Genomic DNA, 26,814 nt, shown 5'->3' with positions numbered 1-26,814 from the left:
AGAGAGAGAGAGAGAGAGAGAGGGATAGGAGGCTGGATTTAAAAGCAATAGTACACCAGCAGGAATCGAAATTGGTGGGAGATGTAGTTCTGACCGCAACATGTATGCAGGAACTACAAGACTTAACCAACAACGGTAAAAGTGCCAGCGAATCAGCAGGACCCTTCCTCAACGTCAGCAAAACAAATGAAAGTAAGACAAATTATATTTGTTTGGTTCTGATGGCCTTACACATGTGTGGCGGCGACCAGGTAAGGAGTACAAAGGTAAAATATATTAAAAGAGGGATAGTGAGAGATTAGTAATATATTTAGTAATATTAGTAATATTAGTAATATTAGTGAGAGATTAGTAATATATTTTTACGAAGATTTGTAGCATTTAAATCAAATTTCCAAATGAAAATTATTCAAAAACGTTGCGTGGGCAAAAAAAAAAGTCATAAATAAATTTCCAGATTTTTATTGAACAAAATTGACAAGACCTTCTTGCAATACATTTCTGCTTTTTTTTTTTTTTTCAAAACGAGACAGTGAAATTGACCAATCAGAGCCCGCCTTATGCAGGCCACAGAGTTTTAATGATTTCTGTCGATCCATTTACGGAAGGTAGCAACATTGGTGAAGATGGCGGCGTCGATGGCGCAATCATATCCGAAGGAAGTGATACCAGCAAGGACCAAAGGGCCATTATCGGGACAGTAGAGTGGGCCACCAGAGTAACCCTGAAAAAGAATAAAATCTTAATATAATGTTTCAGCAGGACCCTTCCGCAACGTCAGCAAAACAAAAGTAATAAAAATAACACAGACACCATCGTCTGGTGAGAAGAAATTTAATGTGTTTGGTTCTGATGGCCTTACACGTGTGTGGCGGCAATCAGGTAAGGAGTACAAAGATAAAAGATAGATAAAGAGAGATTAGTAATATGTTTTTACGAAGATTTATAGAATTTAAATCAAATTTCTAAATGAAAACTATTCAAAAACGTTGCATTGACAAAAAAAAAACAATTCGTAAATAAATTTCCAGATTTTTATTGATTAAAATTGACAAGAGCTTATTGCAATAGATTTCTGCTTCCCCCCCCCCGCTTTATTTTTTTTTTTCAAAACGAGACAGTGAAATTGACCAATCAGAGCCCCCCCTTATACAGGCTACAGAGTTTTAATGATTTCTGTCGATCCAGTCACGGAAGGTAGCAACACTGGTGAAGATGGCGGCGTCGATGGCGCAGTCGTATCCGAAGGAAGTGATACCAGCAAGGACCAAACGGCCATTATCGGGACAGTAGAGTGGGCCACCAGAGTCACCCTGAAAAAGAATAAAACGTAAAAATAATGTTTCGCATGGGTTCGAATACCATATATACTAAGTTTCGTGTCTGTAGACCAAAAAACTGACAGAGGAATTTAGCAGGCAAAACTTTTTAAACAAATACATATACGTATACATAAACATATATAGCAATAGGTTTGTGTTTACTATAAACTGTTTATGCAAATATTACGAAAGTCTAAATCGTGCAGAATATCTGCATGGATATAATTACACGTTATAGTTAACAAAAGATGATCATCCCATCAGAAAACTAAATAAACTAAAAGGGAATTTATTAAAATGCATATTTAAAAGAATATACAAATTAGTTATATCTTTTAAAGATGAATTCAATTCCATGACCCATATATAACAAAGTTGTATTTTCTTTATAAATAATCAGAAAAATGGTTTTAATATGAATGAATATCAATACACAAAAAGAACAAATATATATGTGTGTGTGTGTGTGTGTGTGTGTGTGTGTGTGTGTGTGTGTGTGTGTGTGTGTGTGTATATATATGATGAGAATAATGGAAACAATATTCCGACGAAATAGAGAAATAAAAAAAGGATCAAACAGAGTTATGTGCTCATCAACGTTTCGTCTTTATTTCATCCAGAGAAAGTTTTGAAATAAAGAGGAAACGTTGATGAATACATAACTCGGTTTGTTCCTTTTTATTTATTTCTCATTCTCTCTCTCTCTCTCTCTCTCTCTCTCTCTATATATATATATATATATATATATATATATATATATATATATATATATATATATATATATATATATATATATACTAGTAAAAGTACCCGTCGTTGACTGGGTTCAAAAACGGCCTACAGAAAATGGACTTTCATTTATGAAAGTATGATAGGTTTTGAAAAGAAAGGGTTGTAAAGAGATAGCTTCGAATTTGGGGTTATCAAAACCAAAGCAAAATATGATGAAAGTACAAATAAAATAGATAAACCCCATAATTTATTATACCATACATGTTCTCACTGAAACACTTATCACAATAATCTGTAGATCTATATTAAAAAACCTTGTTTAATTTTGTGACATATTTCCATTCTATGGAGGTCAGGCGCGAACGAACACCCCATATTTTTACTATACCATATTTCTTCAAACTGAAACATGATTATCAAAGTATACTTACGCAGATAGATATGAAATGTCTTTATTAAAGTTTGTGCCTATTTCCATTCTATGGAGGCCAGGTGCGAACGCAGACCCCACAATTTTATCATACCATCTCTGTTTAAGTTAAAACATACTTATCAAAGTATTTTTTGTACATCTATATCAAAAACACTAGTAAACGTTTTTTTTTTTTTTTTTTTTAATTTTTAATTTCCATACTTTGTGGAACAGGCGCTAACGCAGACCCCACAATTTTAATGAAACACCGTTCTGCCATATCAAACTTACCCATTCCTGTGTCTCGTTACATCTTCTATCATTATATGTAATCAGTTTTTAAAATAGTCAACCATATAGGAGCCTATTCGTGACCAGACACACACACACACATTCTGCTTTATATTATATTTATATATATATGTGTGTGTGTGTGTGTGTGTGTGTGTGTGTGTGTGTGTGTGTGTGTGTGTGTGTGTGTGTGTGTTCGAATATGTTCGACTGATAAGGTCAAATGAAGGAGAAACTCGATCTGATCATGGTTTGTGTGAGCTGCGGCGTTGTTTGCTTGTTGAAATAAGTACACAATAATAATGAAATTTTATTCTAAAGGAAACTGTTTAAGAATGGCAGATTGCGAACCTCGAGCAAAAAGAAAACAAAAATAAATGAAAGACGCCTTTTTATACTAACCAACTTCTACAGCAAAAACAGACTGACTTGCATACGAGAGAAACGATACCGTCTCTTTCTTTCATGTTCTCTTTCTCTTTCTTTCTTTTCACGTTTTTTTTTTTTTTTTTTTTTTTTGGAGTTCATCCTTAATCCCTGAACTTCCTTTATATTAACCAACCTCCACAGCAAAATCACAATATATATATGCGATAACGTCAACCATACCTTTTTTCTTACATGTTGGTCTTCTCGCTCTTAGCTCCGTAAGGGAACTACATGCATAAAATAATAAGTCGGAATCTTCCTTTATTTAATTAATGCTTAGTTTATTCTTCTAGGTCTTGGCCGTTCCCCATCATTCTTTTTTGGCCAACTTAACTCTTTTTTGCATTTCCTTTTCAGACGCATTTTTGCGCCAATCTCGGCGTGTCTGTCCAGTCCAAAATCGGAAACCAGACTAACTTACATTCAAGAGAAAAAAAAAACATCTTCCTCTTTTTCTTTCATGCCCTCTCTATTTCTTTTTTCCTCGTTCTTTCACAGGTACCCTAATGACCTATTTCAGGTGCTATCGTCGACCCTAGCTACATCGTTTGACATACGTCAGCCTTAACCCTTGAATTCTTTTTGTACTAACCAACTTTCACAGCAATATCATAATTTTCAACATGCCGGCGTAACTGGGGATAGATCAATGGTCGACTGTAGTATTTTCTGGCGTTTTAGCCATTCCGACGAACTACAAGCCCTTGTACCCTCTCGGCGTAAATGCTCCGACAAACTTGACAAGCAGCAAAATCCCACCCATACACATATGTAAGTTAATAGTAGTTTCTTACAAAGAACTGCTAGATTTTGGAATTCCCTTCCGGGTTCCTGCTTTCCCGACTGTACTGATATGTAGAAGTTCAAGCGTAATGTAAACAGAACTCTTGTTGCCCAACTCCCTTCATAGTATCCCTGCAATTATGAAAATGGAAAAAAAGCATTTAACAACGTACCATGCATGTACTTGCTCCTCCATAGGAGAAATCTCCGGCGCAGATGTGTTGGTCATTCAATCTAGCGTAAGCCATTTTCTGCATGCAGTGTCCATGAGGGACAATTGGCATCGATACCTTTTGCAAAATCGGAGTGGACGGAAGTTCAACTGCAAATGAAGTACAACATTAAAATATTAAGTATCGACCGTAAGTTTTAATTTAAAAAATGGAAGGCTGGATTGTCCTTCTTCAATCTAGCGACAAGCCGTTCCTCGTAATAAGAATATTCACTAGAAGTTCTCACGCAGGCCACCATCAGAGATTGTTTTATATGTTTTAGCCAGTAAAAATAGCTGCTGAAGAGTATCAGTCGATTAAGCGTGTTTTTTGTTCGCATGCGTAAATATACATAGCCATATGTGAAGGTCCGTATTTTTTAACGCTTCCATATCCATCTGATGATAGCTCAAACGGTAACGACTATGGCAGGAATGATATATTTTTTGGGTTCGATTTTAGCTGATGGCGGCTAAGTCATTTATTTATTTTTTTTTTTTAGTTTCGAAATCATTACTATATTATATAAGTACGAAATCTGCATAAAGTAAAATATCATGTTTACGTGTATTTTACGAATGGGCAACACCGAGCAGTCCCTTAGTAGTAGTAGTAGTAGTAGTAGTAGTAGTAGTAGTAGTAGTAGTAACAGTAATAATAATAATAATAATAACAACAACAATAGCAACAACAATAGCAACAACAATAGCAGCAACAACAAGAGCAACAACACAACTTACATCCAAGTTTTCCCCATCCAGCAGCGATACAGTTCTTGCGGTCGAAAGTTTGTCCGGGGCGGGCTAATGTTGCGGCCTGGACACACCTGGAAAATTTAATTGGCTTGCCCAATTTGACCATTGCAATGTCGTTACCTGAAAAGAAAGAAGGAAATGCACTTCTTATATAATATACGTATATAAACAATAATAGTAATAATAAAAAAAACAAATACACGACAAATAACTTATACCAAACGCAAGAAAAGTTACTTTTCTATCTTCTTATCAAAGTTTCACATTTGAAACCTGATTGTAAGATCTGTTATCTACGTATTCGTTATCATCATTTTTAATCTATCGTTCGAGTCATATTCAAACATGGTGGTGGATTAATGGACCTGTCATAAAAACGTACGTCTATTTAATTATATTTTATTATCTATAACATAAATATCACCTGTCTAAATATATGTATCTAAAAGTTTCGAAAGAGGCGACGTATTTTCACGAGATCGGTATCGTATTGAAGCTCAACCCTTCGGGCGACAAATACCGAAAATTTATTTACAAACATTAACCCCATCACCCTCAACCGGGAACTTTTCTACAAGGAGGAGTCGCATTTTTTCGTCGATATTTTCGAAAGTCTTCCCCTCTTTTCGATTGACTAACCTTAATTTAAACCTCGGGCACTTCCGGTTTGGCGATGGACGCAACGTCAAAGGCGTCACGTTATTTTTTTTTTCACATTATTTTCCTCCTTCGCGGTACGGGTTCGAGCCTGCCTGCCTACTACCACTATTTTTCTCAACACACACCTCCAAACACCCGGGCAACGCCGGGTAGTCAGACTAATCTTTAAATAAAGTGGGCCAGAATAGTTTTGTATTAATTTTTTTTTATTTATTTTATGGACTATTATTTTATGGACTATTATTTTATGGACTATTATTTTATGGACTATTATTCTCATCTTTATTCGTTGATTAGTTAAGGAAAGATGAGAATAATAGTCCGCAATTAATAAAAAGAATTAGTATAAATGTTAAAGAGCATCTCTCCCCCACCCTCTCTGGCTTTCTTACTCTTTCTATTTTCTCTCTCTGTGTCTTTATTAGAGGATAGAGAAAGAGAGAGGGAGAGGGAGGGAAAGAGAGAGAGGTGAATAACATGGACAGTGGACACGTTTGCAAAAGAAGGGTCAGCTGACCAGATGACGTGGTGTCATGTGATGAGGTTAGCTGATTCTTTCTTGGCAGTTTGGTTTCGGGTGTTGAAGAAGACAGACGGCTTTTCAGCTGCCCCCCTCCCCTGGGCTGGGGAGGACGCTGACGTGTACCACAAGCAATGTTCACCTCCATTCTGTGTCGACCTTTGGAAGGTGAATAAAAACATAAAACCTTAATTATCATCTTGGAGTGAATTCTTCATCCAACAGGCCAGCTCCCCTCCAAGAGACGGTGAACACCAGAGGAACAACCGACGACACATGAATGAAAAGGTATGTTAAGAAATGCATGTACACAAACACACACCCACGAAGACATGAACAATAAGATTAGAAACTAGACGATCACGTACACGAATCTCCTTCTTGACACTATTCCCTTTATGATACAATCTCCTTTATGACACCCCGACTATATAACATAAATAATACTCATCTCAATAATGAATTCCAATTAAAATAATATAGATTAGTTTTGGTTCAGTGTTTTATAGCATGCCACAGAGGGGGGCGCCAGAGTCTGATCTGTTCTGGCGGGGTCGGCTTAGGGAGAGCGGTATGATGTTCAAAGACCCGAAACCACTCAATGAAACAAGCCAAATAGCATAGCTGACGATATCCTCCAGGAAAAAGAATTTTGAAGTGTGTATATAATCGAACATAGCGAACCTTATTGGTTGGAGTGTCTAAAATAGCAGGTGTATGTTTGGCATCTGGTAGGACGCCCCATCCCTGGCTTAAACGAAATGATAAGAATTCTTTTGGTGTTGTAACAGTACTCCATCCTGCAAGGGTTTTTGGTTAGGTCAAGCAATAAACGCATCCTGGTGTCTATATATGCACAAATCTAAGAAATATATACCCTAGAACTGCCCGCCTGTGGGGCTACTTTCCGGCTGACTACAACTGTTGTATTATGAGCGAACGTTGAAAATGTACGTATAATTTCTCTTGGCGTGTTTTTCGTGCGTGCGAATATATACTCTTTTTTTTTTTACAAATAAGTCACCACTTATCAAGACTCTCAGGCCGCTCGAGGATAAGGGAAAATGAGAGTACAGTAGTAAATGAGACAGTATCATAGTAATCGTTAGTATTGTAAATTTGGTAAATTGGATTACTTAAGGAGATAGCTCATTAAGAACTTGTTTACGTTGGACTTGAAGATGACCATATTGTAATCAGTTGGAAGGAAAGCAAACAGTCGTGCAGTTCTAAGAAAGAAGCTTTGTTCATGGAATCTATGTATAAGTTTAGGCACAGTAAAGAGTCGAGGAAAATATTGATAGTGGTTTCAGCTAGACGAGTCACATTCCAATGTGGTGGTGGAATAATATACCTGTGATACAAACGTACGCATATTTTTATATATAGTAAATCCTATCATACTTCTTAGTTAAGCAACGTTGAGCCTAGCTAGTACCAGTTGGGTGACCATTTAGGAAGGTTAGTATGTGCCTTCTGGGAAGGTTGGGCGTGGTGCCAGCATACTCACCCCGGAAAAAGAACTCCTCGCTACAAAAGCATCTACAAAGTCGTGGATGGCCTATGCCCCTCCAGCGGCTCAAGGCTGGTTGGGTTTGTGGGGGTGGGGGGCTTCAGCAAAATAGTATTAGCTCAAACCTCATTTATACATAGCACTGTAAAATTATTTTTTCAATTTATGAAAAAAATAAAAAACAAAAAAAGATTGTCCTTTTTTTGTTTTTTGTTTTTTGTATAATTTTTCTTGACGTATTTTTCGTGCATGTACTTATGCCTGAAATTATCCTGTACTTTTACAAGGCCACCATTCGCCCATGTATGGAGTACTGTTATCACATTTGGGCTGGTGCATCTGCTACTAGTCTTTCACTCGCGGACAGGGTTTAAAAGAGAGTCGCCAACCTGATAAGTCTTGAACTGTCATCTAAGCTTCAGCGTCTGTCCCATCGATGAAATGTTGCATCCCTCTGCTTGTTCTACAAGTACTTTAATGGTGAATGCTCTGACGAACTGCAAACACTTGTACCTCCTCGACGTAACTACAAACAAACAAAATGGCCGAAACGTTGTGACAATAACAACCAAGATGAGGAAGTCAGTCCGACAATCTCAATCAAAGGTCTTGAACTGTCATCTAGGCTTCAGCCTCTGTCCCATCGACGAAATGTTGCATTCCTCTGCCTGTTCTACAAATACTTTAATGGTGAATGCTCTGACGAACTACAAGCACTTGTACCCCCTCGACATAATACGCCTGACAAACCCGACAAGCAGCAAAATCCCACCCCTTCACAGTTGAGATCCCTAGATGTAAGAGAGCTTTAGTCCAATAGTTTCTTCCCCAGAGCTGCTCGACTTTGGAACTCCCTTCCGGGATTCAGTTTTCCCAACTGTACTGACATGCAGAAGTTCAAATATAATCTTGCTGCTCAACTCCCTGCATAGTATCCCTTGCAACTTATGTCCCCAATAGTAGCCCCCTACTTCAAAGTGGCACTGTGCCTTGTTTGGAGTGAAAATGGAATTTTAAAACAACGTTGTGTATAAATTGGAGCATGGACGCTGGCGACAAATAAATAAAAACGCATTGGATGATCAAATTCTACTCAAACTACACCGTTAACGACTACTACACTACTACACTATATTCATTGACGCTTATCCTCGAATGGCCTACGGGCCTTGATAAGCGGTACTATCGTTCAATTATAAGTCGCTGAAGGTTTTCTTTTGTTATGAATATTGTGTATAAGTTGGCGTAGAGGCGTGGCTAACAAATGGATAGAAACATCTTACGCATGGGATGATCGTCGAATTGGCTATGGGTGACGAATGACTCAGCATTAAGCAGATGGACTCCAGCACGGTCATTTCGGTTGGTGCCAATGTTGACCTGGACGCTACGGACGCCGTTGCCGCTAAAGAAAGAAAAGGACAAAAGAAATAGTGACAGAAAAGGAAAAATAAACGAGAACAAAGAAAAATAAGAAATAGGAAAAAAAAGGCACAGTAACAGGGAAAAAGCACAGAAATGGGAAAAAAGCACAGAAATGGGGAAAAAAGCACAGAAATAGGAAAAAAATGCACAGAAATAGGAAAAAAGGCACAGGAATAGGGAAAATGCACATAAATGGGAAAAAGGCACAGAAAAAGGAAAAAGGCACAGAAATAGGGAAAAAGGCACAGAAATAGGGAAAAAGGCACAGAAATAGGGAAAAAGGCACAGAAATTGAAAAAGGCACAGAAATAGGAAAAAGGCACAGGAATAGGAAAAAAGGCACAGGAATAAGGAAAATGCACATAAATGGGAAAAAGGCACAGAAAAAGGGAAAAGGCACAGAAATAGGAAAAAAGGCACATAAATAGGGAAAAGGGCACCGAAATAGGAAAAGGCACAGAAATTGAAAAAAGGCACAGAAATAGGAAAAAGGCACAGGAATAGGAAAAAAGGCACAGAAATAGGGAAAAGGGCACAGAAATAGGGAAAAGGCACAGAAATAGGAAAAAGGCACAGAAATTGAAAAAAGGCACATAAATAGGAAAAAGGCACAGAAAAAGGAAAAAAGCACAGAAATAGGAAAAAAGGCACAGGAATAGGGAAAAAGCACATTCAACTAACACGCTTCTAATTCTTTTCTTCCTCTACTTAACTAAGGTGTATAAAAATATCCTTTTGTTTGAATAAAATAAAACACGATGAGCCTGGTCAGTAGCAGATGGGTGACCATTTGGGAAGGCTATTTTTTTGCCATGTTGTTGTTGTTGTTGTAGCAGAGATTCAGAAAGTAGAAGTCCGTTTGTTGTTTTTACGGTAGTTTTTTAAATCTCGGAAAGGTGCATTTGGTCACGCGGGATTCACGTTAAGATTTTTGTTCCTTAGAAGCGCTGGTTAAGTTTGAATAAAATAAAATACGTATTATATACGTTTGAAGCAAAAACAACGTATTATTACAAAATAAACAGACATTTATTTTGTTTGAAATTTATGTTGAAATTCATTAATATATTTCGAAGCAAAGCTTCATCTTCAGTATGTCTTTCTTTCTTTTCTTTCTTTTTCCATGTTGTTGTTGGAGCAGAGAATCAGAAAGTAGAAATATGTTTGTTGTTTTTACAGCAGTTTTTTTTTTTAATCTCGGAACGGTGCGTTGGTAACGCGGAATTCACGTTAAGATTTTTGTTCCTTAGAAGCGCTGGTTGTTCAACTCTCTCTCTCTCTCTCTCTCTCTCTCTCTCTCTCTCTCTCTCTCTCTCTCTCTCTATGACGTCAGATTTTGTTTATCCATCTATATTAATTCAAACTGGACCGCTGCGAAGAAGGTAGGTTCTCTCTACCGTGCTAGAAAGCTACTAACACCCGAAAGTGTCCTGTACCTCTCTAAGGCCACCTTTCGCCCATGCATGGAATATTGTTATCATATTTTGGGCTGATGCATCTGCTACTAGTCTCTCGCTCCTAGACAAGATTCAAAAGGGAGTCACCAATCTAATAGGTCCTGAACTGTCATCTAAGCTTCAGCCTTTGTCCCATCCTGTGTCTTACATAAGCATATATGATCGTGGTCTTCAAATTCTATTTATGTTTAATAAAAAATTTTATACGTGATCGATTTTCATAATTTTTGGATATAATCATCTTAAAAATACGGGGAATACGTAGATAGCGTTGTTTTTCATGTGAAATTCTATATTACAATTTCAGAAATCCCCTCCCAATAGTGTAGAAGCGCCGAAAAATGGCTTAAGTACATATGTAAAAATAAAACTCTCTCTCTCTTTAACCTCAAATTATATATATATATATATATATATATATATATATATATATATATATATAGAGAGAGAGAGAGAGAGAGAGAGAGAGAGAGAGAGAGAGAGAATAAATGATAAAACGTTATATTCCAAAATTCATGATGTTGCTATTTCTTCTGATGAGTTAAGGGCAAAATAGATTCAATGATTGATATAATAATTAAGTGATTGATTTTACGCTACGAAACAGATACTGTCAAGAATTGTATAAGTTAACTGAATTAAAGGAATAAATTATAAGATGGTCAACATCATGAATTTTGGAATATAACTTTTTGTCATTTATTCTCTATATTGCTCTGTAATTACATTGAGCTTCTTAAATAAGGATTGATATATAATAAGAAAATATATTTCTACAGAAATATATATACATATATATACATACATACATACATATATATATATATATATATATATATATATATATATATATATAGTTGTTTCTTGTTTTAGTTTTTGTCTGTCCTATCGATACTTGTTAAAGATTTGATAAAAATATGAAAGGACTTTTTCAATCACATCTATGAGTATTCAAATGCTGAATAGGAAAATAAATGGCCGCTATTCAAATCTCGCAAACTCACGCGAGAAAAAATGAATGACGAGATATTTCCTTCGATTTCGAAAGATCGTAGATTGAATAAGCTGATAGTTCTGTTTGAAAGAAATGTGCAGCCTTTGTTTTCAATTGGGATTTCAATGCGTGTAATATTACGATGTGTCGACGTCCTCGGCCACGTTCACACACGTACAAGGTGGAACGATTAAATTGTCGTCCTAGAATAGACAAATAGAGAAAAAAAAGGAGAAATACGCTTTGAGATCTTGCTTCCTGTGACTTGTGGTCATTCCGTAAGGATCACCTTGGAGGTTATGAGACAATTGAGAGGATAAAAGAGGTTGCGCGAAGGTCATTGATAGTCACACAAGAGGACTTCTATGGGGCCTTCTATGAGTTTTTTTTTTATATACAAAGAAGTCATCACTTATTAAGGCTTGGAGGCCAGTCGAAAAAAAGGGTTAATATGTGTACAGTTGTCCATGGGACAATATCGTAGTAATCGTTAGTAGTGGAAACTGGGCAGGAGCTGCTAAAAACAGCCTATCCTGCCTTGACAGAGTACAAAATAGGCTTCGTGGCTTAGTGGGGGATGCCCTTTTCTCTTCCCTGCAACCTCTCTCCCACAGGAGAGACGTTGCGAGCCTGTCTTTATTTTATCGTTACTGCCACGACAAGTGCTCGTCTGAGCTCCAATCCCTGGTCCCCCCCTCGTCAATCTTTCACTAAAAACACCCGTCTTGCTGAAACCACTGTCAAAAATTTTCCCCACTCTTTATCCGTGCCAAAAAAAAAGAAAGAAGCTTTGTTCATGGAATCTACGTTTAGATTTTGGCACAGATAAAGAGTGGGGAAAATTTTATCAGGAATTTGGGTCGTGGAATTGCATTCGCTAAGAAAAGATTTAGCTAATTTGCATATTCTTTTAAACATTCATTTTAATTAAATCTCTATTAGGGTATTTTTTTCGGTTTTCTTATGGGATGATCACCTTTAGTTAACTATTACATGTAATTATATTCATGCAGATATTCTACATGATTTATACTTGCGTAATATTTGTGTAAAAACACTTATAGTAAACACGAAATTGTTTCCAATTTTATATATACGTATATAATTTTTTTAATTTTGCTTACGAAACTCCTAGAGTTTTTGGTCTACTGACATGAAACTTCATATATAAGGTATTTGAACACATGCGAAACTTTATATTTAGGTTTTAGCCCAAGAAAATCAGCACAAACGTGTGAAAAATATTTTAAAAGTGAAATTTGCCAAGTGAAGGTCGAACGCCAGCATTACGAATATGCATACAACAAACATGTCTTCATAGTTCAGTCATTAACGCCAGAGGCAAAAATAAATCGTAAGCTAAACGTTTCGGTTTCGATTCTCGGTGGTGGCACACGAGTATTTTTTTTTTTTTTTTTTTTTTACTTTTTAAATCATTACTATATATTGGGTCCAATATAATATAAAAATAAATACGAAATCTGCATTAATCAAAATATCATATTTAACCGTATTTTATGGCCGGGCAATGCTGGGCGGGGCGCCCTTCTAGTATTTTTATAAAATGCATTTGTTCGTTATTTTTATACAAGTATTAAATTTCAGCATGCGCTCCCGACTATTTAATGCTGACAATGGAAACGCCACCTGTAACGAGGCAAAGAAGACTCAAGAACCGAACCATACCAGTTGGTTATATTGACCTTTTGATGTTTCCTATCGTTTGCCATCGTTTATTCCGTCGGGAAACTGGTTAGCGTTCCATGACATTTTACAACTAAGTAACTCTCCCCATGGGCCACAGATATTGTCGTACAGATACCAACGAGGACTGGTGACCTGAGTGTTTCTAGTTCGAATCCAGTCAATTCTACAGAACTAGTTTCACTTAATCTCCACGTGGTCCCTTATTCAAGTGCATAAAGAGGTGTTCTGGTAGAGGTTTTCCTGAGGGAAGGACCGGACTCGGACACTACTTACAAGCAATGGGCAGCGGTCAATATGTGCTGATTGTCAATGATGGTACCTCCACAAGCAAAGGTTCCCTGGGCCTTCTCGATGAGCAAGTGGACAATGGACGGGAACTCACAATTGCCAGCAGCATCTCCGTCGACAATTTGCTTCTTCAGGGCTGAAAATCGAGAAAAAATTCAAATTCAAATTATGAAAAAAAAAAAACAAGCAAAATCTTTTTATGCAGGAGGATTTATTTTTTTATTATTTTTTTTATTTTTATTTTTGATAGATAAAGGAAAGGTTGTCGTTATTTTTTATTTTATTATTATTATTATTATTATTATTATTATTATTATTATTATTATTGTTATTCTTGTTTATTATTATTATTGTTATAATTATTATATTGTTATTATTGTTGTTATTTTTATTATTATTATTTTTTTATTATTATTATTATTTTATTATTATTGTTATTATTATTGTTGTTTATTATTATTATTATTATTATTATTATTTTCTTATTATTATTCTTATTGTTATTATTTTTATTATTATTTTCTTATTATTATTTATTATTACTATTTTTATTATTTTTATTATTATTATTATTATATTATTATTATATTTATTATTATTATTATTATTATCATTATTATTATTTTTTTATTATTTTTTATCATTATTATTATTTATTATTATTATTTTTTTTTATTCTTCTTCTTCTTATTATTATTTATTTTATTATTATTATTATTATTATTATTATTATTATTATTATTATTTATTTATTTATTTATTTTATTTATTTATTTTTTGCAAATCAAATTCTATATATGCATGTATTTTTTTTTCAAAAGAGTTATAGTTATTTTCCAATTTTCTGCGGAACGCTACCAGAAGCAGTGACAAGGCAAATAGGTTTACCTTCCTTTTTATTGTTCTATTGGGAAGTTATTTATTAAAATGATATATAGGCGAATAACATTATTCAAAAGCATACAAAAGAAATTAACAAAATTACGCAGATATAAATAACACAGCCGACGTACACGAGTGTGTTGCTGCCCTAGAAAAAGAGACTTAATAATCCTGAATGAGACCGTGGAATTCTAAATTGTATTACTTTTAATGAACTTTTTGATTTTCTTCAATTCTTTGTAATGACTGTCTTATGAATTTTTGTATAAAACCGTTTTGTTATAAACCATAACCGTTTGAGGGAGTGATGTTGCTCCCCTTTGGGGAGATTGAGATCTCCCTAAACACTGAGTGAGGCCGGGTAAATATGCTGAGATTGTCTGTTGAATGTTAATTAAATCCCGGACAGCGGCAGGTGACCAGTCAAAAAGGGTGAGTATTGTACTTGAAGAAAAACAGACATAAGTTTTATTGTTTTAAAAAAATCCAAGGGCAGGAAACGTCAGAATAATGTGGAGATAAAACTAGACCTATGCTGGCCTGAAGAACACTTGTTCAGACAATGGCTTTCTGAATGAGAGGATTTGACCCCTTGGGGTCGTGTGAAAGGATTTCATTTTTAATCACAGATTTTCGAAACTATGGATAATTTGTGGAAGTGCACACACGCAAATGTATCTGGGGTTTCCCCAGATACATTTGTAACACTATAGGTCATAGGCGTGACCGACCCACATTAAATATTTTGGAAACGATACCATACTGTGACAACTGACCGGTCAATAGAACCTGTCAGTTACACGTCTTTTTGTCTAAGTGAAGAGCAAAAGGTTGGCGTCTTCGCTCTGGTGTCATTCTGGTTGGAATCGTCTCCATCTTCAAGCAGTTTCGTTAATTAAGGCAGACACTTAAGGCAGACACAAAAACACGCGTCACGGGTTTTAATATATATGAGAAATAATCTTATCTATTTATTATACAAACAAAAGATTACAATATATTGCAAAAAAAAGTTAGAGATCACGATTACTTTTCACAATTATTTCTTTAAAAATAACTAGTCCTAACTAGTGCTTAGGGAGGGGGTTGGTTACGGAGAGACAAAAATATACGACTTACCCCATGGCATCATGCCACGAGGGATGAAAAGAATTAAAACAAACCGTGTCTATCCTGATGAAGGCGTTATTACGTTGAAATTCATTTTGATTTATAAAAAAATAAATGCTCATTTATTTATTTACTGATTGATCTCCGTTGAATTGGCTTACTAAACTTACATTTTTATATATACTTATATATATATTTATATACATATATATATACTTATATATATGTGGGTGTATATACATATATATACATATACAGTGATGATCATATTTATTGGCACGGTAAAATAAAAGTTAAATTTTGTCTAATAAATTCTAAAAAAGGGATTAAATTAAAGAAAATAACAAAGTATATTATGTATTTTTAACTGGCCTTTCCGATGCAGCAATCGGATTTTAGAAAAAATAAATAACAAAGGAACAACAAACATAATTGCAAAAAACCCTTGTTCAAAATTATTGGCACGGCTTTGTTTTTCTTTTAGTATCAGTATAATATCAATCAATTTCCGGTTTACGTGCTTTCTGAACTTTTTTATAGCCATATTATGCTTGTTTAACGCTAATTCAGTGAATAATTTTTTTCAGATAATTTTTAGATAGCGATTTATTTAAACTATTATAAGTGACTAAATTATAATTTTCAATCGCCATGGTTAAAACTAAGGAACACAGCGAAGACGTCAGGAAGCTTGTTGTAGCATGCCATACCAATGGGGAGGGCTATGATAAGATTTCAAAGAAGCTAAACCTTCCCAAATCCACTGTTAGAGACATAATAAACAAGTTCAAATCGCAAGGCCACGTTATGAGTTTAGAGGGTAGAGGGAGAAAAAGGATTCTTTCCCCAAGAGATGAACGGAAAATTGTTCGACAAGTAAAACAAAACCCAAGGATCTCTGTTGGGGAGATTGTTGATGAACAGAGCACCTCTGGAGTGAATGTATCTCAACATACAGTTGGTAGAGTTTTGAAGAGAGCTGGTTTAAAAGCATGTCGTCCGAGAAAGACTCCCTTATTGGAGACTATGCACCTGAAAGCAAGGCTAGCCTTTGCAAAACGTCATATTGATAAAGATGTTGCATTCTGGAAACGTGTTATATGGACTGACGAAACGAAAATAGAGTTATTTGGCCATAATAAAGTGTCTTATATTTACAGAAAATCTGGCGAAGCTTTCCTGCCTAAGAACACCATACCCACAGTGAAGCACGGTGGAGGCAGTTTGATGTTTTGGGGATCCTTTGCTGCCTCTGGACCAGGGCGACTTGTTAAGGTCACAGGTAGCATAAAAAAGGAAGATTATGTTAAAATATTGGATGAAAACCTGAAAGACTCTGCTAAAGAGCTCTCACTTGGTCGTCGTTGGTGGTTCATGCAAGATAATGACCCAAAGCATTCGGCTAAACTGACTAAGAAATGGCTTGAGGACAATCATATTAATGTTTTGGAGTGGCCATCACAAAGCCCAGACCTTAATCCAATTGAAAATTTATGGAGAACATTAAAATTGAGGGTAATGCAAAGGAAGCCCAAGAATCTTAGTCAATTGGAGGATTATTGTCAGGAAGAGTGGGCTAAAATTACTACTGAAGAGTGCAACAACTTTGTTGTAAACTATGAAAAGCGACTGAGGAAAGTAATCAAGGCCAAAGGCTATACAATTGATTATTAAATAAATCGTGCCAATAATTTTGAACAAGGGTTTTTTGCAATTATGTTTGTTGTTCCTTTGTTATTTATTTTTTCTAAAATCCGATTGCTGCATCGGAAAGGCCAGTTAAAAATACATAATATACTTTGTTATTTTCTTTAATTTAATCCCTTTTTTAGAATTTATTAGACAAAATTTAACTTTTATTTTACCGTGCCAATATATATATATATATATATATATATATATATATATTATATATATATATATATATATATATATATATATATATATATATATATATATAAAGGAGATTAGAACAATAGTCTAAAGATCAGAGTGTATTTTAACCTTGTACCTATATTTTTATGTATACATCTGTATATCTATGTATATGTATATGTGTGTCTATTTTTCATATATATGCATGTATATATTTGTGTATGTATGTATGTATAATATAGTACTTAAACCAAATTTATATTTTACTCTATTTTATTTCTATCTTTAACCCATATTAATTTTCTTATCAAGTTTAAATCCAGACCTTTATTTTAATTTTTTCCAGATACATCTGCCTTACTTTTAATGCTAGGTTTATTTATGGTGTATTTTACATTTAATAAAAACCCTTCCCAATATTTTGCTGACGAGGAAACCTTGTTTATTAAAAAACTATATATAATAATTATTGTCCGTAACTTGATGTCTACCACAATAAAAACACTGTTTTCCGAAACGATCGTACAAATAATTGATTTTGGTGTTGTTCCTTCTTGTGAAACGGATTTTTTATTTAATTATAATTTGATTTTAAATTATCAATCACATTACTATATATATATATATATATATATATATATATATATATATATATATATATATATATATATATATATTGTGCTCTACTTCGGTATTGAGCACTCTTGTATTAACCTCGTTAAACTTCATTGGTTACTTCTGGAAAACAATCACCTGAGATTATATATAGAGAGAGATTGTTTTTTATAAGCAATTTTGTGGTGTTTTTTGTTTGTTTGTTTTTTTCACTCCCTGAGTGCTTTAAAGGGTGAGGTTATCTGCCCTTGGTTTATATTCTAGTCGTTTTTGGGACGTATTATTTGTAATTAATTTATTATTTAAATATTTTCTATGTGCATAAAATTAAGTCATCTATAGACATCACCTGAGATTATATATATATATATATATAGATTGTTTTTTATAAGCAATTTTGTGGTGTTTTTTGTTTGTTTGTTTGTTTGTTTGTTTTTCATTCCCTGAGTGCTTTAAAGTGGGATTATAAAGTTATCGCCCCCCACACACACACACCGAAGAGAGATACTCTGACCTGCAAAAAATGCCTGGGCAGCCCCGTCGGCATTCCCACTAGGGCGCCTCAGGCGATTATTAGCAATAAACTAACCACTTCTCAAAGAGAGAGCGCATGGCTTGGAATGGTGGACCTCCTAGAATTGCACAGACAAACTATCGCCGCAAAATCAACATGGACTGGATCATTAACAAGGAATGGTCTATCTGTTGGTTTTGGGGAGTGGGGTCCAGGATAAAAGTTCCCGAACCATTAGAGAGAAAATAGGATATAGAAAATAAAATAGATTATCCCCCACTATATTGCCAAGTCGGATTTTGCACTCTGTCTAAACAAGATATAGTTTATGTCATATCTAAAAAAATAAATAAATAAAAATAAATAAAAAAAGGAAGCTATTACGAAGTGCAAATTCCATAGCAACCGTTAGACAACCTCTGATGTTAATCAACTAGAAATGTGAATTTAACTACATAAGGATAAAAAGAGAAAACCTTAAATAAAATTTTCTACATAGAAAACGAGGATCATCAGCTGCTTACCATGTAGCTTTTTCGGAGATTTAAAAACAGGACAGCTGTTAAAGACATTGTTACTATTTTTATTTATATATAAAAAAAACTCAATAAATAAATAATATAATAAATAAAAAGATAAACTATTAATAAGTAAGTTTAAGATTATAAGATCTATTCTGAGGCATGTTAACTGCCAATATATATATATATATACTAATACTGCCTAAATATACAAATATATATATATATATATATATATATATATATATATATATTATGTGTTTAGATATGTATGGCTAGGTTTCCTTCCTCTTATCTATTTACCTAACCTAACCTCATGGTATATTTACGTAAATCATTGCATGTTGTTTCTATAGACGGGATAAAGAAATTATCCAGCCCATATCGTCAGACGATTTAAGCCAAAAATAAATTATAAGAAAAGATTTTGGATTACATATGAATATTAAAAAACAAAAGTTGGAGTAATGGATAGAGATAGAAAAGGGTGATGTGCTTGAATAATGACTTGCTGACAATATATATATATATATATATATATATATATATATATATATATATATATATTAATGGAAATATGGTTTCCGCCTGTAACAAAAATTGTAATATTTTTACGACGTGCCCATTTCCATAGTACACAATACGAGGTGAGGGTTCGTAAATCCAATAGGCTCCTGGACCACCCTAGATAATTTCATAAGGGGTTGGCTTACTCACCGCCCAAGTGACCAGATGCCAAAGGCAGGACGAGCAGACAGCAAAGGATGGACAACATGTTTGGTTTGCGTTGTTGACTTTCAGGTGAATCAACCAGATATGTGAAGACTCCTAAAAGACCGGCATCCTTTTATAGGCCTGCTGAGATAAAAAAAAAAATAAAATAAAAAAATCGAACTTAGTTTCAAAACGACCAAAGCGTTTCTTTCTTTTGTTCCTTCAATTGTTTGTGCACGGAAAAAAAAGTAAAAAAACGAGTTCTTTGTTTATTAGTGAGTACAATGACAGACATTGCCATTTCAATAATGTTTTGAAATAATAGAAAGCAGGAATCGCTTTGTTTCGAAAAGGTCAGTAACGTTTGCTCTCATAGCTACATTAGCAGGTGTCCGAAGATTCCCGTGAACGTTTAGATTAATCTGAAGCTTTGGTTAAAAGGAAAGAATTACATAATATATATATATATATATATATATATATATATATATATATATATATATATATATACGTTTTATTTTTTATTACCGTATCTTTCTGTTAAGTTACATTATTGTTTCAGCTACTCGGCCGTTTTATTTATTTATTTATTGTAAAGAAGTTGTAAAAGTCTGAGGGAGCTACAGACGGCAAAAAAAACAGCCGGGTAGCTGAAACAATAATGTAACTTAACAGAAAGATACGGTAATAAAAAATAAAACGCATAGTTGCTCTACAACAGTATTGAGCACTTTCTTCAGTTTTTATTAATTACCATTTCCACTATATATATATATATATATATATATATATATATATATATATATATATATATATATATATATTAAATTGTGATTACATGAATTTCAAAAACTCTCATTGAAATGAAAGGAAGTGGTTGAGTTTCATATCAAAGAATTTTTATTATTCTAAGCAAGACAAAGAATGTTTTAGAAAATTAATCTCCTTAACTTACAGGGTTTCGATGTCTACCATCTCATCAGAGGAAAGAAAATATTAGCAAATACTTATAAAGGTATGCACCCTATTTGCTAAAGTCAGTGAAACATGGAAAGTCAAAGTCAAAATAATACATTTATCAGAAGTCCTGTAGCAGGAGGATTTGCAGGAAAAGGATATAAAGTCTTTTGAGATCCAGCTTGCTTGGTAAAATCCATATCCATGTTATGCGTTCTTTACATTTTATATATATATATATATATATATATATATATATATATATATATATATATATATATATATATATATATATATATATATATATATATATGAGCAAACAGTTAATAAAATATGTTAAAAAACACTTTGAAATGAGTTAAAAACATATTTAATCTGAAAAGGAAACACTAGATAAATGGATAGTCCTTATTCCGCGGAGTTTCGAAGAAATACTTTCCTTCTCATCAGAAATTCTCTTAACTTTCTTGAAGTTATATATTTGGATTTTATCGTCACTGGATTTTTTTTCTTCCACCAGGCCATCCATTCATGTGTAATCACCTTTTTCTTCACCATATTCCCTCTGCTTCACTTTTTTTGTTTTCAAGTAAGATCTTTGACTTACTTGTTGTTTCATCAAATACTTCTGCATGCAAAATCCGATCCCGCATTTTGCTAATTCCTATCCTCTGATGAGAAGGAAAGTATTTCTTTGAAACTCCGCGGATTAAGGACTATCCATTTATCTAGCAGTCCTTTTCAGATTAAATATGTTTTTAACTCATTTCAAAGTGTTTTTAACATATTTTATTAACTGTTTGCTCATATCATAAGCTCTATTTCCTATTTGGTTTTATCGAGCTTTTACATCTGGCTGAGATAATTTTATAAATATTAATTCTTTAATATTTATAATATACTTTAATTTTACCATCTTGGATCATTTTGGTAAATTTAATTGTAATTTTTATTTTATATATATATATATATATATATATATATATATATATATATATATATATATTAATGAAAACAAAGGGAAACTAATATAAATACCAGTATTTATATTGAGAAAATTTAATCCCAACCAAATTAAAAAAGCTCAATACGCACACAATAGAGAGTAAAGCTTATTATATGAGAAAGAAAATAAAACTGTAAGTTGAACTTTACAATCAAAATTTATTGTTCGACTGAATACTCCAAAAAAACAATTGACAAAATCCTTATTCCGCGGAGTTTCAAAGAATGCTATTCTTATTATTCTTCTCATCAGAGGACATAAAGGAATCAGCAAATTATATTTGTAGCGATGCTAGAATTTGCTAGTTAAAGCATTAAGTGAACACGCAATTTATTGTAGTTATAAATTGCCAAATAAAAAAAAATGAAACAATGTTGAAAAAACTAATATAAAACAAAATGCAAAATTTAGTTTTAATTTTCTTTCTCATATATATATATATATATATATATATATATATATATATATATATACATACACACATCAACATACATAAAATACATACACTGTCATATATATATATATATTTATATATATATATGTATGTATGTATGTATATGCTTATACATATATATATGCATCATATATATATATTTTTATAGCTGTATGATTATAAAAAAAACACCCAAAAAGCACTCTTCTAGAAGCATATGTGGACTATAAACATTAACGGTAATATATATATATATATATATATATATATATATATATATATATATATATATATATATATATTTGTATATTTTGGCAGCAAGTAATTATTTAGACATGTCGATTGAACATGACAGAGTTACTCCTTTTTAAGATCTTTCGAGATATCTTTTCTATTTGCCGATCAGTCTTTTTAATTTTGGCAGGCGTTTATATAGAATGGCTCCCAAATGGTCGGCCATATTTTTTTTCAAACGCTTTCTATTAGGCATCCAATTATCGGCAAGATCAATTGTTGTTGTTTTCTTTTCGTTTCCTTTTTCTTTGAGGCTTGGTGTATTTATAATTTTTTAAATTTTATTTTATTTATTTATATTTTTTTTTAATTGGCTATAAAGGTGGGTGCAGGAGGGGTGGGTGCGAATTATTTTTATTATATTTTATTTTTAGTTTCGATTTTCCTATTTTATAGTATATTAATTTAATGTGAATAAATGAAGTAGTTTTATATATATATATATATATATATATATATATATATATAACTACTTCATTTATTCACATAAATTTAATATACGAAAGTATACATTTATGCGTAAACTTTAAGTATTTACTTCAAAAGTGCTCAATACGTAGGTAGAGCTAGTTAGTAATTTATAAAATATATATGGCGATTAAGCTACACTGAATATTCTGCGTTTCCTCCAACTATGGGATTCGTCAGGCTTATGAATCCTATAGTTGGAGGAAACGAAGAATATTCAGTGTAGCTTAATCGCCATATATATTTTATAAATTACTATATATATATATATATATATATATATATATATATATATATATATATATATATAATTTAAAGGAGATTAGAATAATAGTCTAAAGAGCTAAGTGTATTTTAATGTAATAGTGAAATTACTAGTTTAATTAAAATACAGGAAATGCTCGTTGTAATTTAGATATATAATAAGCTCGATAGTTAAATGTCCTAGAGCTAATTCAATATTAAGTAATGTGGTTTATAATTTAAAAATTTTTTAAATTTTTTAAATTTAAAAATCAAAATTTAATTAAATTAAAAATAGAAATGAGTAGAAAAAATATATATTTTTTTGAATTTACATAATAAATTTGATTTAAAAATATATAGATATATAATTACCTTTTGGTTTTTCTTTTTTTGAAATCAGGAACTGTATTTAAAGTAGTCATTTAGATGTTTGCTATAGCTTTTTATTTTATTGAATGATGAATTTTAAAAGGGCGACGCTCGTGCAGTAAATTGTTTCCGTTAGCGTATTTTGATTTAAAGACGCTACAGTTAATATCTATAGAGAGAGAGTTTTTTTTTTTTTTCAAATTTATTATGTAAATTCAAAAAAATATATATTTTTTCTACTCATTTCTATCTCTAACCTATACCAATTTTCTTATTAATTTTCTTATAAATTTTAAATCCAAACCTTTTACTTCAATTTTTCAGATTCATCTGCCTTACTTTTAATGCTAGGTTTATTTTTGGTGTCTTTTCAATTCAATAGAAATCCTCCTAAATTTGCTGATGAGGAGACCGTGCTTAACAAAAAAACTATGTATAATTGTTCTACGTGACTTCATGTATACCACAAATAAAAAGCACGGATTTCCGAAACGATCGTACAGATAATTGACTTTGTTGTTGTTCCTTCTTATGAAACTGATTTTTAATTTAATTAATTTTTGATTTTTAAATTTTAAAAATTTTTTAAATTTTTAAATTATAAATCACATTACTTAATATATATATATATATATATATATATATATATATATATATATATATATATATATATATATATATATATATATATATATATATATATATGAATAAAAAATCAATACCAAAAATATATGAATGTTTATATCTGGTCGGTATTCATTTATCTATTTTACATATATATATATATATATATATATATGAATATATATGTGTATATATATATATATATGTGTGTGTGTGTGTGTGTGTGTGTGTGTGTGTGTGTGTGTGTGTGTGTGTGTGTGTGTGTAGTCTTGGAAGTTTTTAACATATTAAACTATATAAAAAAACTTATTTAATTTATATATTTTTTATCATTCGTTAGAAAATTATTTTATCATTAAGTCATTTATCACCTGCGATCAACTTGCTCTCTCTCTCTCTCTCTCTCTCTCTCTCTCTCTCTCTCTCTCTCTCTCTCTCTCTCTCTACACACACACACACACATATATATATATATATATATATATATATATATATATATATATTCTTATTCTTCTAGTATCCTTTCTCCCAATATATATATATATATATATATATATATATATATATATATAGTGCCGGTAAAAAGAAAGTCCGCAATTGTAATTTTTTTCAAAAACGGCAAATTTAAGCAAAATGAAATGTAACTATTTAAACCATCTCTACCTCATTTGGTTGGCCTTTTATTCCTCTATAATTTTACCTGTTCATATTTGACTTTTAATTGAAATATTCTAGTGTTCACAATGGAAAATGGTTATTTGAACGTAACTTTAGGACATTAATGCAACACAAATACAGCCGGAACACAATGAACTAGTTAATATTTAGTAGCATAGCCTTTCTTTAATTTTTGTCTAAAGTTCTTCCAAATTTGAAATTTTATCATTGCGTAGCTGTTGCTTGATGTAATGACATACGTTTTCAATAGGACTGATGTCTGGAGATTGTGCAGGCCAATCCAAACACGGAATATCATGCTCTTCCAGGAACCTCTTGACATTGACAGCTGTGTGAATGGGAACATTATCCTGTATGAAGATGGGATTATCACCCAAAATTCCGACTACAATAGTGTAAAAAATGCTCAGTCAACATATTAATGTACTTGGTCGAAGTAATTCGACCTTTTAATAGAAAACTATAGGCCCTGGAACTGTGGCACTAATAATGCCCCACACCAAAACTCAACCTCCACCACCTTGTATCGTTGAAACTGAGCAGCTAGGATTAAATTCTTCGGAAGTATTGCCTACAATCACTGCCTAGCCTATTGAACTTGCTTTCGTCGCTAAAAAGCACTTTTGACCAATATGAAGAGCCATGATCTTCATTGCATCTGACGAAGTCGTGTCATCTGGACTAAATGTTACGTTGTATAACCTGGAACAACAACAATTACGATTAGAGATGCTTTGTTGCCTGTTGGTGGATATTTTTAACTGATTAAGGGGAGATAAGTTAAGCTCGTTTTAAGCGAATTTGTTGCTGCGGACTTTCTTTTTGCCTCCTCAATTCGAAGTTATTTTTTTTTAAATTGTCGTGAACACTAGAATACTTCAATTAAAAGTCAAACATGAACAGGTAAAATTATAGAGGAATAAAAGGCGAATCAGATGAGGTATAGGCTGTTTAAACAGTTACATTAAATTAAGCTTAAATTTACAGCTTTTGAAAGACTTACAAGTGCGGATTTTCTTTTTGCCGGCACTGTATGTACGGTAACGCCTTTCTATACAACAGGCTTACATAGAGAAAAGTTGCTAGAGACCGCAGAAGTCAAATTATTTTTTTTTTACTTTGACCGTAATGTTGACCCCTTGACATTTATTAATTTGGTCTCAAATCAAAATACAAAGTTTTACCCATGTCCAAGTTACCTACATCTAAAATTTCAAGTCTTTAGATCTAAAATTGGCGGAGGAATTTGGTAGAATCTGCAATCTTTCAACTTTGACCATTTGGCAGCCAAATAGTCGCTCCAAAATTGATTAAAATTCTTGCCGCATGTCTGTATAAAAAAAAATTATCTAATTTATATATTTTTTATCATTCGTCAGAAAATTATTTTATCAATAAGTCATTTATCACCTGCGATCAACTTTCTCTCTCTCTCTCTCTCTCTCTCTCTCTCTTTCTCTCTCTCTCTCTCTCTCTCTCTCTCTCTACATATATATATATATATATATATATATATATATTCTTATTCTTCTAGAATCCTTTCTCCCAATATATATATATATATATATATATATATATATATATATATATTCTTTTTTTTTTTTTTTTTTTTTACACAGTGATCGCCACTTATCAAGACCCGGAAGCCACTCAGGGATAAGGGTTATTGCAAGTACATTACGTTAGTGTGGAGATTTGATGGAGTGTTTACTTAAGGGGGCGGTTCATTAGGAATTTGTTAACATTAGACTTGAAGACATCCAAGTTGTAGTCCGGAGGGAAGCAGGCAGACGGAACAGAGTTCCACAGGCGTGCAGTTCTAATAAAGAAGCTTTGTTCATGGAATCCGCGTTTTGATTTAGGCACAGATAAAGAGTGGGGGAAATTTTTCACAGTGGATAAGTGCCTGTAAAAAGAAAGTCCGTAATTGTAATTTTTTTCAAAAACTGCAAATTTAAGCAAAATGTAATGTAACTATTTAAACAATCTTTACCTCATTTGGTTGGCG

General features: G+C 32.7%; 1 protein-coding gene across 1 annotated transcript; it reads right to left on the bottom strand.

The window, feature by feature from the left end:
- Positions 1-1,020: 1,020 nt before the first annotated feature.
- On the bottom strand, positions 1,021-19,892 carry LOC145269131 (chymotrypsin-1-like). The gene is made up of 6 exons (XM_080124735.1): positions 19,735-19,892; positions 13,486-13,636; positions 8,913-9,034; positions 4,922-5,056; positions 4,143-4,291; positions 1,021-1,313 (listed from the first exon to the last, which is right to left on the bottom strand). Exons 1-6 carry the CDS (start codon positions 19,790-19,792, stop codon positions 1,167-1,169), a joined length of 762 nt encoding a protein of 253 aa, XP_079980861.1. The 5' UTR covers positions 19,793-19,892; the 3' UTR covers positions 1,021-1,166.
- Positions 19,893-26,814: the final 6,922 nt, after the last annotated feature.

The sequence above is a fragment of the Euprymna scolopes genome, chromosome 45, assembly GCF_053919585.1.
Source record: "Euprymna scolopes isolate OS-2025 chromosome 45, ASM5391958v1, whole genome shotgun sequence".
In the NCBI taxonomy this organism is placed as follows: domain Eukaryota; kingdom Metazoa; phylum Mollusca; class Cephalopoda; order Sepiida; family Sepiolidae; genus Euprymna; species Euprymna scolopes.
Note: the sequence above shows the minus strand (reverse complement) of the source record. Positions and strands in the feature narration are given on the sequence as shown.

Excerpts from the sequence above, each read along its gene's own strand:
- LOC145269131 (XM_080124735.1), bottom strand. The coding sequence starts at position 19,792 with ATGTTGTCCATCCTTTGCTGTCTGCTCGTCCTGCCTTTGGCATCTGGT. Across the intron at positions 9,035-13,485 it reads TTGACCGCTGCCCATTGCTT|CGGCAACGGCGTCCGTAGCG; the intron begins GTAAGTAGTGTC and ends TTCTTTCTTTAG. Across the intron at positions 5,057-8,912 it reads ATTCGACGATCATCCCATGC|GTAACGACATTGCAATGGTC; the intron begins GTAAGATGTTTC and ends CTTTCTTTTCAG.